At 33.4% G+C, this 16,690-nt stretch overlaps 2 protein-coding genes and 1 pseudogene across 3 annotated transcripts; 2 read left to right on the forward strand and 1 right to left on the reverse strand.

Moving 5' to 3' along the window:
* The first annotated feature begins 1,082 nt into the window (after positions 1–1,082).
* On the forward strand, positions 1,083–7,263 carry LOC119613834 (phospholipase A1 VesT1.02-like). Of its 2 annotated transcripts, XM_037969898.1 has the most exons (3): positions 1,083–1,172; positions 1,242–1,512; positions 6,448–7,263. In XM_037969898.1, the coding sequence occupies exons 1-3, from the start codon at positions 1,133–1,135 to the stop codon at positions 7,166–7,168; spliced, it is 1,032 nt and encodes a 343-aa protein (XP_037825826.1). In that variant the 5' UTR covers positions 1,083–1,132; the 3' UTR covers positions 7,169–7,263. The 2 variants fall into 2 exon arrangements, with proteins under 2 accessions (XP_037825826.1, XP_037825827.1); XM_037969899.1 differs by lacking the exons at positions 1,083–1,172; positions 1,242–1,512 and adding an exon at positions 6,057–6,106 and having other exon boundaries at positions 6,177–7,263.
* A 3,474-nt stretch (positions 7,264–10,737) lies between these two features.
* Positions 10,738–11,822, reverse strand: LOC119613833 (pancreatic triacylglycerol lipase-like). The gene is made up of 2 exons (XM_037969897.1): positions 11,783–11,822; positions 10,738–11,717 (listed from the first exon to the last, which is right to left on the reverse strand). The coding sequence occupies exons 1-2, from the start codon at positions 11,820–11,822 to the stop codon at positions 10,738–10,740; spliced, it is 1,020 nt and encodes a 339-aa protein (XP_037825825.1).
* Positions 11,823–14,509: 2,687 nt separating this feature from the next.
* On the forward strand, positions 14,510–15,904 carry LOC119613835 (annotated as a pseudogene).
* The last annotated feature ends 786 nt before the right edge of the window (positions 15,905–16,690 follow it).

Genomic DNA, 16,690 nt, shown 5'->3' on the forward strand with positions numbered 1-16,690 from the left:
AGTCTATAGTCTAGTCTATAGTCTAGTCTATAGTCTAGTCTATAGTCTAGTCTATAGTCTAGTCTATAGTCTAGTCTATAGTCTAGTCTATAGTCTAGTCTATAGTCAGTCTATAGTCTAGTCTATAGTCCTAGTCTATAGTCTAGTCTATAGTCTAGTCTATAGTCTAGTCTATAGTCTAGTCTATAGTCTAGTCTATAGTCTAGTCTATAGTCTAGTCTATAGTCTAGTCTATAGTCTAGTCTATAGTCTAGTCCTATAGTCTAGTCTATAGTCTAGTCTATAGTCCTAGTCTATAGTCTAGTCTATAGTCTAGTCTATAGTCTAGTCTATAGTCTAGTCTATAGTCTAGTCTATAGTCTAGGTCTATAGTCTTGTCTATAGTCTAGTCTAGTTAGTCTATAGTCTAGTCTATAGTCTAGTCTATAGTCTAGTCTATAGTCCTAGTCTATAGTCTAGTCTATAGTCTAGTCTATAGTCTAGTCTATAGTCCTAGTCTATAGTCTAGTCTAGTCTATAGTCTAGTCTATAGTATAGTCTATAGTCAGAATTCAGCTGACATGGAGCAATGTTTATGTTGCAACATCCATGTCATAACTATCCAGCATAGTTAGGACTTTTAATAAAAAGAAATATCATATGACCTTCTGAAAACCTAAGCATAGATGACTTATTACATAAAACAGTAATCTTCATCAATTTTAATCACAAACTCAGCTGCATAACTCCGAAAAATCTAGTTTCACTATCACCCAAACAAATCACTTTCCTAACTTATTTACGTATCTACAAAAACATTCTTAAAAGTACCCACTTAAAAGCGAGGTACTTTCCACGATCCCCTGCATAGAGATTAAAATTTAATTTCGTGTTAAATCAAAAACACCCAATGGGTTTTTGCTACGCAAATTATTATCAATACGATTTCAAGTAATTGGTCAAAAAATCAAAACAAAATGAAAAAAATCTGAAGCACTTAGAGATAGAGTAAAAATGATAACTACCAAATTAAGTACATTAATTTCAAAATATTTAGAAACCAGGTGAAAATACAAAGACACTCTAAACAAAATGGTATAAAAAGAGGTGCAAGAACAAAGAATGTCATCATTGTACAATACTACTTGAGAAAATGAAACTGTTTTTGATTTTAGCTGTTAGCTGTTTAGCGGGTAAGTTATTTGACAACTCGGGAAAAAATTTGTATTTTTAAATTAATTTTTTACTAATTTAATTTTCAGTATCCGCTTCCATTTTCGATGAGGATGATACACGCATCCATGGTGAAAATGGCTGGTATGTGCCACGTGAAGATGGTTCCTTCGATTGGGTGGACAGAGAAGTAGCCGAGTCCTATCTTGAGGCTATGGAAAATATTGAAACTTTTGGTTTGACCACCACTCCCGTTACATACCATTTGTATACTAAATCCAACCCCAAAAAGGGACAGAAAATCACTGCCGATGGCAAATCAATTGCTAAATCCTACTTCAACCCTGCTCATCCCACCAGATTTGTCATACACGGCTGGACTCAAAGCTATACTGCCGGCATGAACAAGGAAATACGCGATGCCTGGTTAAGTCTAGGAGAATACAATATTATTGTCGTTGATTGGGCTCGTGCTCGTTCTGTTGATTATGCCACCTCTGTTTTGGCCGTACCAACTGTTGGCAAAAAGGTAGCCAACATGATTGATTATTTGGTGAAAATTCATGGCATGTCTTTGGATACTTTGTATGTTATTGGTCACAGTTTGGGTGCTCATGTTGCTGGTTATGCTGGCAAAAATGTTAAGAGTGGTCAAATTCATACCATTGTTGGTTTGGACCCTGCCTTGCCTTTGTTCCATTATGATAAGCCCCAGAAACGTTTGTCCAGCTCGGATGCTTTCTATGTGGAATCCATTCAAACCAATGGTGGTGAATTGGGTTTCTTGAAACCCATTGGCAAAGGTGCTTTCTATCCCAATGGTGGCAAGTCTCAACCTGGTTGTCCTTTGGATGTTGCTGGTGCTTGTTCTCATGGCCGTTCTTGCACATACTACGCCGAAGCTGTTGCTCAAGATAATTTCGCTACCATGAAGTGTCAAAATTATATGGATGCTGTTGGCGACCGTTGTGGCGCTACTTACAGCTCTGTACGTATGGGTGCTGATAAAAATTCCTATATGGTTGCTGGTGAATTCTATGTACCAGTTAACAGTAAGGCTCCTTTTGGCAAGTTGGCTTAGTTTGGCAAACAATTGTGGAAAATTAAAAAAAAACTCTATCACCATGTGATATTTGTATTATAAATAGAGCTACTCCGAGGAGTATTAAGTAGACTTGTAGAAAAAGAGTAAATATATTAAAAAACATAAATCTTTGTTTTTAAAATGAATTGGAAAGTAAAATGTTAAAGTAAGTACTTAGTTGACATTATTAAAAATTATTAAATTGATATTAAGAAAATCTATGTCTGTGTTGAAAATTCTTTTGTATGGAAGTTAGGTGAACTTGATGATAGATACATATATGACCCGTTTGCATTATTTGCAAACCTCTAGCTCATCCCGTTTGTATCCAATAGTGTATTAGGTTCACAAGGCCTTAATTGTCTTAGAATGGAATAAGGCATGTGGGACAACGACTTCGATTCAAAAATGTAAAAGTTATTGAAAATTCCCTAGACTTTGTTTTAGAAAATATGTTTTATAACTAAAATTTATTCATAATTATTCGCATATTTTAGTTATTTTGACATTTTATTAAAAAAAAAAATAATTTTTATTTTTATAAGGACTAATCGATAATAGATTGGGGAATATAACAGTTATAAATGTTGTTAAAACCTCTTATAGTTGAGTTGTAGCGCCGTTTTTAAATTCGTTTGGTTTCGGTAAAAATCCTATTTTGTAATATTAAAAATGATTTACCCGAATTTGGTCCTATATATAGGTCTTAATATCCGAATTCCAAATAACACACCAATTGCTTATTTTATGTGAGTAAATTAACTAAATTTTTAAATTTTATAAAAATTGTTTCAATAAGTTTGAATAAAACAAAAATTTTCCATTTTTCTCCTTTTTGGCACTTTTTTCTCCCCATTGAAAAAGCAAACATTTTGTTTCAAAACTATTGCATATGTCAATAAATAGTTAAAGTTTTCTTGTTAAAAGAAGTACCAAAATAAAGTTTTATCCCCTTTACTCCCTAAAAAACTTAATTTAAAAAAGTACTAAATAGCTGTTTGATAATTTAGAGTGTTTATACCATAAACGTACGAATTTCGCAAAAGTACCAGACACCCATCTGCTCTTTTTAGAAGTAGATGCAGATGTATTCATCTGATCGGGTGTCGTAATGGACTGTGTGACATCACTAAATGAATTGGGTAAACACAACAAATTAACACAAGTAATAATGTACAGTCGGTCATAGCCGACCGTATAATACCGTACACCAGTGCGTAGGTTAAAAATGTGGATTTTTTTTAATAATAAATCATTTTCGTTTTTTAACTTAACTCCGAGATATTTTAACAATTTATTGACAAAAAAGAGATTTTCCAAAAGAGTAGTTATGTGGGGGCAAGAGGGATTTACGTTTACTTTAAAGTTATTTATAAAGAATTTTATGGATATAGTAGTGTTTATAAGTGAATTTTGACTTTCAAGTGATTTTCCGAAGAGGACTTTGTATGGACTCTAGGGTCAAATATGGACCGATCATTACGAAAATCAGGAGTATAATTTAGACGTATATTAAACCACGTTATTCCGATTTTTGTAGAGATACTAGAACATTTAACATAATAATGAGCTCAAAAGTCCTATTCGGGGGTACGGTTGTAAGGGGGTTAGGCGAAATAATGGACCGATTTTAACCATTTTCAAGAAACCTCGTGGCTAGGATCGAAAAAATATGATATGCCAAATTTAATCAAATTATCTTGAAAATTGCGAACTGTAGCACCCACTATAGTGGTGTAGGGTATAATTATGTTCGATATCTGGCCATGAAGGCCATTCTGGTATCCCACAAAGGTATGTTAGAGAAAGATGTGAATCGTGAGTCGAATCGGAATTTGCTCGCCACTGGGAAGCTGTTAGGCTCAGACAGACCAAAGTACTTAATAACGCTATCTACGGGAAAATCTCAAAAGTTATTATCGCTTAACTAATTCGTCCTAGGTAACGCCATATCAAAATTATTTCAGATTTTGTAGCTGTCAGGAAGAAACCTCTGAACACATATTGTGTAACTGTCTAATGCTAGGATCACGTCGAGCTAGAATCTTGGGTGCTGATTCACTAGCCCCGAAGGATATATTCAACCTCTTACCAATCAAAACCGTTATTTGAAACTGATAAGGTGAACTGTACAAAAGATCCAAAACAGAGCCGTGGTGCTAAGTGACCTTTTTAATCTAATCTACTGAACTTATGTAATCAAGACGATATGTAATAGTCACAAAAAAGTACCCAGCAAAAACTAATATTGAAAAGTAAAGGGGCATTTTAAGTCATTATTTTGATAAGGTGATAACACTGGAGAGAAGTATTTATTACGCTTGCTTACAAATAGGCAGTTAGGTAAGTACTTACTACGATCGTGCGGAAATAAGGTGTTAGGGGCTACTATTTTGTTTTCACAAAAAATAGTATTTTTTTCGTTTTATAACAAACAAAATTCTAAAACAATATTTCAAGACTGAAAAGTAAGTACTTACGTATTATATTATTTGTAAGACATTACTTGACTCTAGTCATTGAAAAGAAAGTTGTTGAGTAAATACAAATTTTCTTCACAATTGAAGTCTTATGTCATTTTCTATAATAGTGTAACGACTCAATATGTATTAACGACTTAATATGTATTAACATTTCTTATAGTTTCCAAATATGGAGAATTTACTAGAATGAAATTATTTTTCAATAGCTGCAAAATCATCGTCACAATCGTCATATTTATAACTAATAATCTTAAATAATATTGAAACGTAGTACTGAACATTTCGTCACAGATTTTAGATAAGTTAATAATAAAATTAGCGCCACTACTATGCCAAACAATTAATTTTTCTAATCGTTATAACTCAAGAATATTCTTCATTCTAAATAAAACAATAACTAATTACTAAAAAAAAATTATTATCAAAGCCTTACTTAGTTCCTTCATGGTGAAAAGGTCATCTCTCATATGACATCTGGTAAATGTTTGACCCTGAAAATTGTGTTGCTATTTTTGAAAGCTCTACCTCTATCTCAGCACTACAACATAACTAAAATATCAAATTAACAAAAAAAACTAAAACGAAAAAAGTAATCAGCCATAAAAAAATATTAGTTGCAATAAGAAGTACCAGACAAAAGAAGAGAAATTAACTTTGGACTCTAATCAATCAATTGTTTTAACTATTTAGTATTTTTCTTCACTGCACGTCAACAATGTTAGAACTGAGTGCGTTCCATCTGATTAAGAATTAATTTACCTAATAATAAGACCCCTTATGAAAACTACTGCGTTTTTTTTAATTTACCCTACAATTAGAATATTGTTCGATTAAAATTATACGTTCGTTAATTTTTGTAAACATGTACATACTTACTCCACTCCTTACCTTTCAATGACCACAACATACCTGTTGTACATTGCATAGAAGGAGTCTAGTAATGACTTACAAATAAGATATTATGTAAGAACATAACTCCCCATTTGCTGGCGATCGCAGTAAGTACTTGCCTAACTCCATATTTGTAAGCGAACGTGGTAAGAAGATCACTCCCCTATTACAATATTTAAATAAGATTTATCCAAGTTTAGTTTCGATCTGGACACTTTAAATTTTAAAAAGTTATTCTATTTTCCAACTGCAGGGTATCTGAGATTCGAATTAAATGATTTATTTCAATATAAATAATCAAAGCGATTTTTAACGATTAACAAAAATACTCTAGGATTATCGCCAACGATAACAACTGCTTAGTACTTCTCTAGAACCCATGGGGTTGTTAACTTGCATTCCCGGTAAAATGTATATAAAAGCGCCAAATGTTGCAATCAAGTATTATTTGCAAACATGAAAGTGTTGTGGTTCTTAGCTCTTGGCTGCTTAGCAGGTAAAAACTTTAGAAAACTTTTATCAAAGTCATAACTAAATTTAATAATTTTGTTAACTTTACTTTACAGTTTCGGCTTCTATCTTTGACGAAGATGAGACACGCATCCATGGTGAAAATGGCTGGTATGTGCCACAAGAAGATGGTTCCTACCAGTGGGTAGACAGAGAAAATGCCGAGTCCTATCTTGAGGCAATGGAAAATATTGAAGATTTTGGCTTGACTACCACCCCCGTTAAATTCTATTTGTATACTAAATCGAATCCTAGCAAGGGTAAAAAGATTACCGCGTCCGACAAATCCATTGATGCTTCAAACTTCAATCCTGCCCATCCCACCAGATTTGTCATACACGGCTGGACTCAAAGCTATACTGCCGGCATGAACAAGGAAATACGCGATGCTTGGTTAAGTTTGGGTGAATATAATATCATTATTGTCGATTGGGCTCGTGCCCGTTCTGTTGATTATGCCACCTCCGTAGTGGCTGTACCCAAAGTTGGCAAAAAGGTAGCCAACATGATTGATTATTTGGTGAAGAACTATGGCATGTCTTTGGATACTCTGTATGTTATTGGTCACAGTTTGGGTGCTCATGTTGCTGGTTATGCTGGTAAGAATGTTAAGACTGGTAAAATTCATACCATTGTTGGTTTGGATCCTGCCTTGCCTTTGTTCCACTATGACAAACCCAAGAAACGTTTGTCCAGCTCGGATGCTTTCTATGTGGAATCCATTCAAACCAATGGTGGTGAATTGGGTTTCTTGAAACCCATTGGTAAAGGTGCTTTCTATCCCAATGGTGGCAAGACACAACCTGGTTGTCCTTTGGATGTTGCTGGTGCCTGTTCTCATGGTCGTTCTTGCACATACTATGCTGAAGCTGTTGCTCTAGATAATTTCGCCACCGTGAAGTGTCAAAATTATATGGATGCTGTTGGTGATCGTTGCGGTGCCACTTACAGCTATGTGCGCATGGGTGCTGATAAGAATTCCTATATGGTTGCTGGTGAATTCTATGTACCAGTCAATAGCAAAGCTCCCTTTGGAGTATTAGGTTAGATTACACATCACTGTGTGATGGGTAATTATCAAGATGAATGCATTAACATGAGATTATAAATAAAGTGCATTTTATTGACATACATATATTTACATATATTTTTTTAATTTTACTTAAAGGAAAATTACCAGAATAAGCCACTTTTACAATAGCTACAAGATATTGCTCATTCAAAAGAAATAACACTTTATCATAGATTCTAGAAAAGTATCTAATCAACAAAATTTGCGCTACTATTCTATTAAAGAAATGCTATCACTTAACTGATTATTGAGAACCGAAAAATAACCCACTTGCTTAAGCCTAGGGCTTGCGAAGGTTAAGCGATAACATGCACCTAAAAGCAGCTACTAAAATAAGTAGTAAACATATTTAGGAGAATTTCTGATGAAAAATATTATTCGAAACTAATGGAAAAACACACTTCACCAACTAGGAATTCACGGAAAGAGTGTTCAAAGAATACTGAGTATAAATTGTCACTTTTTATAAATTATTATAGTAATTTCATTTCATTTCATCGAAAAACCCTAACGTTTGCGAAGTTAAACGCCTAAAAGCAGTAATTAAAAAAAAATCGTAGAAAAGTATAACATCTAATGGTTAGAAAGTAAGTCGAAATTTTGCCCCATGGATCAAATTTCAAAAAGATGTCCATCTTTTTGAGCTTTCATTAACAAAGAAAATAGAGAAGGTGCCAAATGAAAACTTTTATTCCAAACATATTACCACATGAAAAATTGAATTTCCTTTATTTTGGTTGAAGAATATTTGTGCATATCATTAGTTGTTTTCGACATTATTTTTCCATGGCACTAATATTTTCAAATCTTAATAAAGATAGTACCGATCACAAATTTGCTATAATTTTTAAGTTATTCATAAGCCGTTACTATATGCTTATACAGTGTAATAAGTTTTATATCAGAATCGCTCTACGACCCATAGTCTAATGTCTATCCATAATTTCAGATAATGGCAAAGGTCATATTTATGATTAGAATTCGAAAAAAAATATTAGAGGTTTATAATCCACCAAATTTTATTAAAATCAGACTTTAGCTTAAAATTTTTTGTAGCAATTTTTGAATTTTCAGAACAACTAAAACACTATGGTACACATACATTAGTTGAAGTATTCTGATTTCAATGAAATTTTTGTTTCTTCCACAAACATTTTCCTGACTTTGTAGATTGTGTAAACAATTTTTTTTAATTATATTCATTATTATGACCTTTGAACCTATGGGGAAATTGACCTCCAATATCTCGCATAGGGCACACGATATTTATGGTGACTTTTAATACCTTGTTAATAATGGTAAAGAGAAGCTTTGTGTCATTTAGCTACATATCTAAAATTCCCCAGCTTTATTTTCCTGGGTTTTATGAACGACAAAAGTTACCCAAATATTAACTTAATTTCCAATTGATCGTGAATGTGAATAAAGGGACAAAACAATAATTTTTGAAATCATATATATTGCGGAGTAAATTTCCTATTTCCAGAAGAATAAAGAATTTCTTGAAATAAAATCAGAAATATTTGTTTATTTTAATAATATTTATCACATAATATATTCGATAAAAAATGTGTAGATTATTCATAGCAAAAACTTATGTTGAAAAGTAATGAGTTAAAAGCTAAAAAAAAATACCGCTTTTCGCTATTTCTTCATTAGCATTTTAATTTATTCCCAGCAAAACCATTATAATGACTTGTACTTACTCAACAACTTACTTTTCAACGATTACTACATACTGTCTGCATTTCTTAGATGGAATCTAGTAATGACTTACAAATAATATATTATGTAAGTTCTTTATTTTTAGCCTCGACATATTGTTTTCGATTTTTTTAACACAAACGTGAACTTTTTTTAATCTTTTTTCTAGGCGATTGTTGTATGTACTTTCCTAACTCCCTATTTGTAAGCGAGCGTGGTTAGTACTTGCCTCTAATGTTAACCCTGCTTTAAAATAAAGACTTAAAATGTTATTGTGTCAGTAAATTTTGGTATTTTAACCTCTTACTTTTCAATGTAAGGTTTTGCTGGGTATGTATGTTTGATAGTGGTCTTATAACATGAGTGTATTACTTTATTACGGACTAAGAGCCAATGCGAAATGAATTTGCTTTGATCTGCATTTCTTAGATGGAATCTAGTAATGACTTACATATAATATATTATGTAAGTTCTTTATTTTTAGCCTCGACATATTGTTTTCGACTTTTTTAACACAAACGTGATTTTTTTTTAATCTTTGTTGCGATTGTTGTATGTACTTACCTAACTCCCTATTTGTAAGCGAGAGTGGTTAGTACTTGCCTCTAATGTTATCCCTACTTTAAAATAAAGACTTAAAATGCTATTGTGTCAGTAAATTTTAGTATTTTAACCTCTTACTTTTCAATGTAAGTTTTTGCTGGGTATGTATGTTTGATAGTGGTCTTATAATATGAGTATATTACTTTATTAAGGACTAAAAGCCAATGCGAAATGAATTTGCTTTGATTGTAGCATTGTTTTTTTTAAACATAATTGCCAAGCTACTTTTTAAAGTGTTAAAACCAAGAATCATAATTACAAATAAATGAATAAAATATAAAAACTAGGCTAGAATTGTAAAAATTCTCAAAAATATCGCAAAAATTATAACAAGTAAGAAAGTATAGTCGGACGTGACCGACCATATGATACCCTACACCAGTTATGAATATTAAATGTGATTTATTTTTCATAATAAAGCATTTATCTTCTATTACCTTGTTCCGATACATTTAAGCAATTTATGGATGAAAAACTAATTTTCTGAATGAAGCTTTCTATGGGGGCTAGGGGCAAATATGGACCAAGCCTGATAACATTTTGTGAATATTTTTATATTTACATAATATTTTATTGTGCTTAATTTCATCGCTGTATTTGTGTTTATAAGTTAATTTTGGACATTCAAGTAATTTTCTAAATGGGACTTTGTATGGGAGCTAGGATCAAATGAGGCCCGATCTCTATGAAATTGTGCCGCTTTTTATCAATATATAGGTATATTTAACATAATTATGAGCTCAGAAGCCCTTTTCGGGGGTTCTGTTGTATGGGGGCTATTTGAAATAATGGACCGATTTTAGGCTTCTTCCTTGGGCCGAAAAAGGAGTGTGTGCCAAATTTCATCCAATTATCTTGAAAATTGCGACCTGTACCTTGCGCACAAGGTTTACATGGACAGCCAGCCAGCCAGACGGACGGACGGACAGACGGACACAGCTTAATCGACTCAGAAAACGATTCTAAGCCGATTGGTATACTTTAAGGTGGGTATAGGACGAATATTTTTGTATGTTACAAACATCAGCACAAACCCAATATACCCTCCCCACTAAAGTGGTGTAGGGTATAAAAACCTCCAAATTTTTACGAAATCCCCTCCCTACGAAAATCTTTCACCAAATAAAACTTGAAATCCGCAATTTGAGGATAAATAAGCACATCTGTCGACATTGCTTTTGCCAGTGTATGTAAAACAAATTTAAATTTAAACAAGTCAATTTTTTAATTTACTCAACTTAAGACAAAATACCATAAGGAGATTGACTATTAACGGGTACATAAAAGACACCACCAACCATGTCGGCATTACTGACAGCACCCATTCGTACAGAGCTAAAAACATTTCCACAATCTTTGGCAACAGCATCTTCGTAATTTGCACATTGAATTGTTCCAAAATTGTTTTTAGCAACAGCTTCGGCATAGTATATATAGGAACGAAAATGAGAACACACACCAGTAACATCCAAAATACATCCCGGTTGAGATTCGCCACCGTTAGGATAGAAAGCACCACGACCAATAGCTTCCAAGAAACTCAATTGACCACCATTGGTGTGTATGGATTGCACATAGTAAGCATCGTTATTATTTAAACGTTTATCGGGTTCTTCGTATTTGAATAAAGGCAAGGATGGATCCAAACCTATAATGACGCGAATTTGACCGGTCACTACATTCTTGCCACAATAACCAGCCACATGAGAACCCAAACTAAAACCGATAACATGTAAAGTATTCAAAGACATGCTGTACACACTAGCCAGATAATCAACCATATTGGCAACTTGTTCGCCCACTCCGGGTATAGCCAAAACAGAGGTATAATAATCAACCGAACGAGCACGGGCCCAGTCAACTATAATGATATTGTATTCTCCCAGACTGAGCCAGGCATCACGTATTCTTATGTTCATATCCGAGAGCCAGCTTTGGGTCCAACCGTGCACGACAAATCTGGTTGGATTTGATGAATTAAAATTGGAAGCGTTTATGGAGTCTGCTTCGGCTGTAATTATTTCGCCACTTGTAGGATTCGATTTAGTATATAAATAGTATTCTACAGGATTGGTAAGCAATTTAAAGTCTTTAATTATTCTTATGGACTTGAGATAAGAATCGGCTTTATGCATATCAATCCATTTGAAGGAGCCATTTTCTTGCGGTATATACCAACCATTTTCACCACTGACGCGTAGTGATGGCGAGGCATAAACTAATATTTGAACAGAATATAAGTGTTAAGTTTTAATTTTTTAAGTATTTTTGTTAGATTTTTACCTGTTAAACATCCAAACGCTAAGAAGATCAACACTTTCATTTTGCGAATAATACTGTCCATGCAATCTCGGTGAGACCTTTTTATATTAGAAATTTTTGGAAATTTAAAGAATGCAACGCACAAGCTGATGGTTCTATTCAAATGTTTAATATCTGTATATAAATGAGACGCGTTACTGACGACTGAGCCTAGAATCATGATATATATTTTTGGTCATGTAGATAGGGTGATTTTTGGAAATTCGAATTTTCAGAGGGTAAAAACGGGTAAAATTAGGGTATAAATAAATTTGGTAGAGAGATTTTAACTCGTATCAAACATATGTGTGTCGAATTTCATCGCTTTTTTTGGTATTTCTAAACCAATAATGAGATTTAAAGTTATTTTCTGAGCATATCTGGGAGCATAAATGTGGGTCAACCATACGCAGAATCTCATAAGTCAGTAGAGAGGTTCTGGCTCGTAAGAAACGTATACTTTACTTATGTCGAATTTCATCTCCATACTCGTATTTTCAAGCCACTAATGGTCGCTAAAGTCATTTTTTGAAGGGGGCCTTATATGGGAAGTAAGTCAATTATGGACCGATTCACCTAAAACTTGGTAGAAATGTTTTGGATCATAAGGGACTTACTTATGCCAAATTTCATTGGTATACTAGGATTTTTAAGCCAGTAATGATCGTTAATTTTTTGAAGGGGACCTTATATGGGGGGTAGGGTCAACTATGAACCGATCCACATAAAACTTTGATAGAGAGATTTTGGCTCCATTGAAACTTATTTGTGTCGAATTTCTTTCTTAAGCCAGTAATTACCGTTAAAGTCATTTTCTGAAGGGGTCCTTATCTCAGGTTATACTAGTATTTTTAAACCAGCAATGAGCGTTAAAGTAATTTTTTGAAGGGGACCTTATATGGGGGCTAGGATCAATTATGAACCGTAGGTAGAAAGGTTTCATATCATAAGAAACTTATTTATGTCAAATTTCATTGCTATACTAGTATTTTTAAGCCAGTAATGAGCGTTAAAGAAATTTTTTGAAGGGGACCTTATAAAATTTGGCAAAATCTCGGATCATATGAAACTTATTTGTGTCGAATTTCATCGCTATACTCGTACTTTTAAAACAGATATGCCAGTTAAAGCTATTTTTCGAGCGTCCACTTGTATGGGGGCTATCCGAAAACGTGGAACGATATTACACATTTTCAATACCAAACAAACCTTAATAATAGAGAATATTTGTGGAAAATTTCAGTCCTCTAGCTCATTTCGTTCGGACTCTACCGTGCTTTCAACAGACAGACAGACGGACAGACATGGCTAGATCGTCTTAGTCTTTAATAAGGACTCAGAATATATCACTTTTGTGGATCTGTAACCAATATTTCGATGTGTTACAAACGGAATGACAAAAGCGACCCCCCCATCTTTTTTGATGGTGGGTATAAAAAGTAAATACTTACGTATATTTTATTATTTGTCGTTACTAGACTCCTTCTAAATAATGAAGACCATATCTAAGTTATTATCATGTTTTAGCAGGAATTTTATGTTTTTGAAATATTTATAAATTTTGTTTTAATTTCACTCCGTTTTGGGTAGCGAAGCACCAAGGGTACGCTAGAATTAATTAAATACTTTTTGATTAACTTAATTAAATTTATCATTGTAAATTGGGCGATGTTGATAAGGTCGATATTGATAAGGTATTTGTTGTTGTCAAAACATTTGAAATTTATCAAATTTATCTTTTATGCATTTTGTGTTAAAAGATATATAAGGCTACTCAGTATTCAAAGCTATTGCCATGATTATCCGCTAAAAAATACAATTTTTTGAAATTATAACTTAAATTAAATCTAAAATGAAACTGGTCCCTTGAAAGGTAATGTATAGTTTGTTCTATGTCATCATCCAGGGCAAATATATTTATATTTAAACGAACTCAGCTTCAATGTTGAAACTGGTTGGTATATACCACAAGCAGATGTTTCCTTTAATTGGATTGATATGGAAAAAGCTGAATCGTATCTCAGGATTATAAGAAATACAGAAAACTTTGGTTTGACTACCAATCCAGTTAGATATTATCCCTATACCAAATCGAATCCCACTACAAATTAACGCATTACTGCCGATGCTGAATCCATAAATGGTTCCAACTTTAATTCATCTAATTCCACTAGATTTATAATAATTTGGTGTGATACAACGGCATGTCTTTGGATACCTAATATGTTATCGGTCATAACACATGTCATCAATGTATACTGGACACATTGGAAGGCTATAAACAATAATCGGACGTGCCCAATCGCATACTAGACACATAATATGTCGGAAACTTTGAATTACTTATACCAGAACATCTTGTTACTAGGATGGCTCTAAATTGGGATACAAAGTGGGCCTTCGGGATCAAAATAGAAATATACCACCGTTAATCACAACATTAACATCCAGGCAGAAGTCCAAACAATAGCGGAATGTTTTAATTGGATTAGAATAAATATGGCGCTCATAAGGTTTAACATATTTACCAACAGCCAGAAATCAATTAAGGCGATACCAGGTAATAAAGTTAAATCTAAGACCGTATTAGATTGTAACAAAATTTTAACTGAATTCGCTTTGAGAGGTAAAGTTTACATCATATATGTAGGTACCAGGCCACTCAGGAGTAGTCGGCAACGGAAGAGCAAATGTAATAGGTTTAAAAAGATGGAAGCTAGAGTTAGTTAACCTGACGAACTCAAAACTATTGGACGCAACATGATCAAAATTAAAGATATGAGTAAGATAAATCCATAAGGCCTTTTGAAATAACGAAACAGTGGTTAGAACAACAGGACCTCTGGTGACCCTAAGGAGTGTAGGACGAGAAGCCTCTTCAAAATGATCAAGTCTGAGTTAAGTATGATGTTACGCATTCTAAGTGAACACACAGGATTATGGACACAACTATACAAAATTGAACAATGAAATTATGGAGCACTCTCTTTGCCATTGTTAGGCTTTTACCAAAATTAGTTTCAAATATCTTAGGAGTGATATTATTCCAGATACAACATCCCTCGCGAACACTGATTACAAAATTCTTAGGAATTACGAGTTTCTGAACATCGGACGATATAAAATTACACTTAATTGGCCCTTTTGATCTATTCGTAACGATATAAAGTTAAGATAATCAAAATTGATAAAAATGTTTAACATATTAAGGAGCATGATATTTGGATACATGGGGAAAATGGTTGGTATGTACCACAAGAAGGTGGTAGCTTCAATTGGGTTAATATGTCAAAAGCTGAATGGTATCTCAGAGCCATGGAACATATAGAAGATTTCGGTTTGACCACCAACGCAGTTATACATTTTATCTGTATACTAAATCAAATCCCACTAATAGTCAAAGAATTACTGCCGATGTTGAGTCCATAAAAAGTTATAACTTTAATTCATCTCATCCCAACTAGATTTATAATACACGGCTGGACTCAAAGCCGACTGGCGGGTATGAACAGAGAAATAAGTGATGCCTGGTTCGGTGTGTGTGAATACAATATTATAGTGGTCGATTGGGCTCGTGCTCGTTCGGTTGATTATGTTACCTCTGTTTTGGAGTAGGCGAGAAAGTGGCCAGCATGGTTGATTATTTGATGGGAGAACATGACATCTCTTTGGATACCTTATATGTTATAGGTCATAGTTTTGTACTCATGTGGCTGGTCATTGTAGAAAATATATTGAGACCGGTCAAGTTCACGCCAATGACGGTTTTAATCATGCCTTGCCTTTATTCCAATACGATGAACCCAACAAACGTTTAAATAGTATCGATTCTTACTATGTGAAATCCATATAAACTAATGGTGGAAAATTGGGTTTCTTGAAATCTATTGGTCGGAATACTTTTTATCCCAATGGTGGCGAATCTCAACCGCGTTGTCATTTGGATCTTACTGGTGCCTGTTCTCATGCACGTTCCTGTAATGTTATGCCGAAGACATTGCTGAAAGCAATTTTAGCACAATGAGATGTGTGAATGCCTTTATGATTGGTGGTGACTTCTATGTACCAGTGCATAAAAAACCTCCTTTTGGCGTGTTGTCATAAATCTATGTTTTCATTTATTTAGTCGAAGAACGATTACTGTAAGATCCGAAATAAAGACATAAAACTTAGTTTATAGGTATTTGAAACAAATGTTCATATCAATTAATATAACTGTTGTATGTCGTATTATTTTATAATCAGTCGAAATACAACTCATACTGTAGCTGTGAATTGCCCAGCTATTAATTGAAAACTTTGTCATAGACAGGGAAACCAAAAATATGTTCTAAAAAGGTTTTTATTGCGCATTAAATATAAGGACAATTTCATATCAAGTGACCCAACTCAAAAAATCGATTTTGAAGAAATTTGCACCAAAGTTAGTACTATTAGATAGTAGGCCAGACACAAATTTTCAGCGCTACCGGTCCAGAACTGCTAGACTAAGATGATTAAAGTTTAACATTTTGGTCATATTTTTCACCTATTGGTCCTAGCAAAAATTGTCCAAAGGAGCTATTTTTTCAATGTTTCCAAAAAAATAATTTTTCAAAATTTAAAAAAAAAACTATAATTTTTTTTTAAATTTTTTTCAAAAAAATACTTTTTTTTTGCTCAAACGAAAACTTAGACAATTACTTTAAGCGCCTTATAGTACCCTAATGGGATACGAGTGGGATATCTAATAAAAAAAAATATTTTTTAACCTTAGAATAAGATTTTTTCAATATTTGGCACTTATTTTTCCACTACTTTTTTTCAAAATGGACGTTTTTGATGCATTTTTTTTTTTTGCTCAAATAAAGGTTCTCAGCAAAACTTTACTTACCCGGTAACTAAGCAAGT

The sequence above is a fragment of the Lucilia sericata genome, unplaced genomic scaffold (assembly GCF_015586225.1).
Source record: "Lucilia sericata isolate MDLA Ls3-8-SP2 unplaced genomic scaffold, ASM1558622v1 Contig002341F_arrow, whole genome shotgun sequence".
Classification (NCBI taxonomy): Eukaryota; Metazoa; Arthropoda; class Insecta; order Diptera; family Calliphoridae; genus Lucilia; species Lucilia sericata.

Coding starts and splice junctions, on each gene's coding strand:
- LOC119613834 (XM_037969898.1), top strand. CDS start 1,133: ATGAAACTGTTTTTGATTTTAGCTGTTAGCTGTTTAGCGG. Junction 1,173..1,241: donor AGCTGTTAGCTGTTTAGCGG/GTAAGTTATTTG, acceptor TTTAATTTTCAG/TATCCGCTTCCATTTTCGAT. Junction 1,513..6,447: donor AACCCTGCTCATCCCACCAG/ATTTGTCATACA, acceptor CCATCCCACCAG/ATTTGTCATACACGGCTGGA.
- LOC119613833 (XM_037969897.1), bottom strand. CDS start 11,822: ATGAAAGTGTTGATCTTCTTAGCGTTTGGATGTTTAACAG. Junction 11,718..11,782: donor AGCGTTTGGATGTTTAACAG/GTAAAAATCTAA, acceptor TTCAAATATTAG/TTTATGCCTCGCCATCACTA.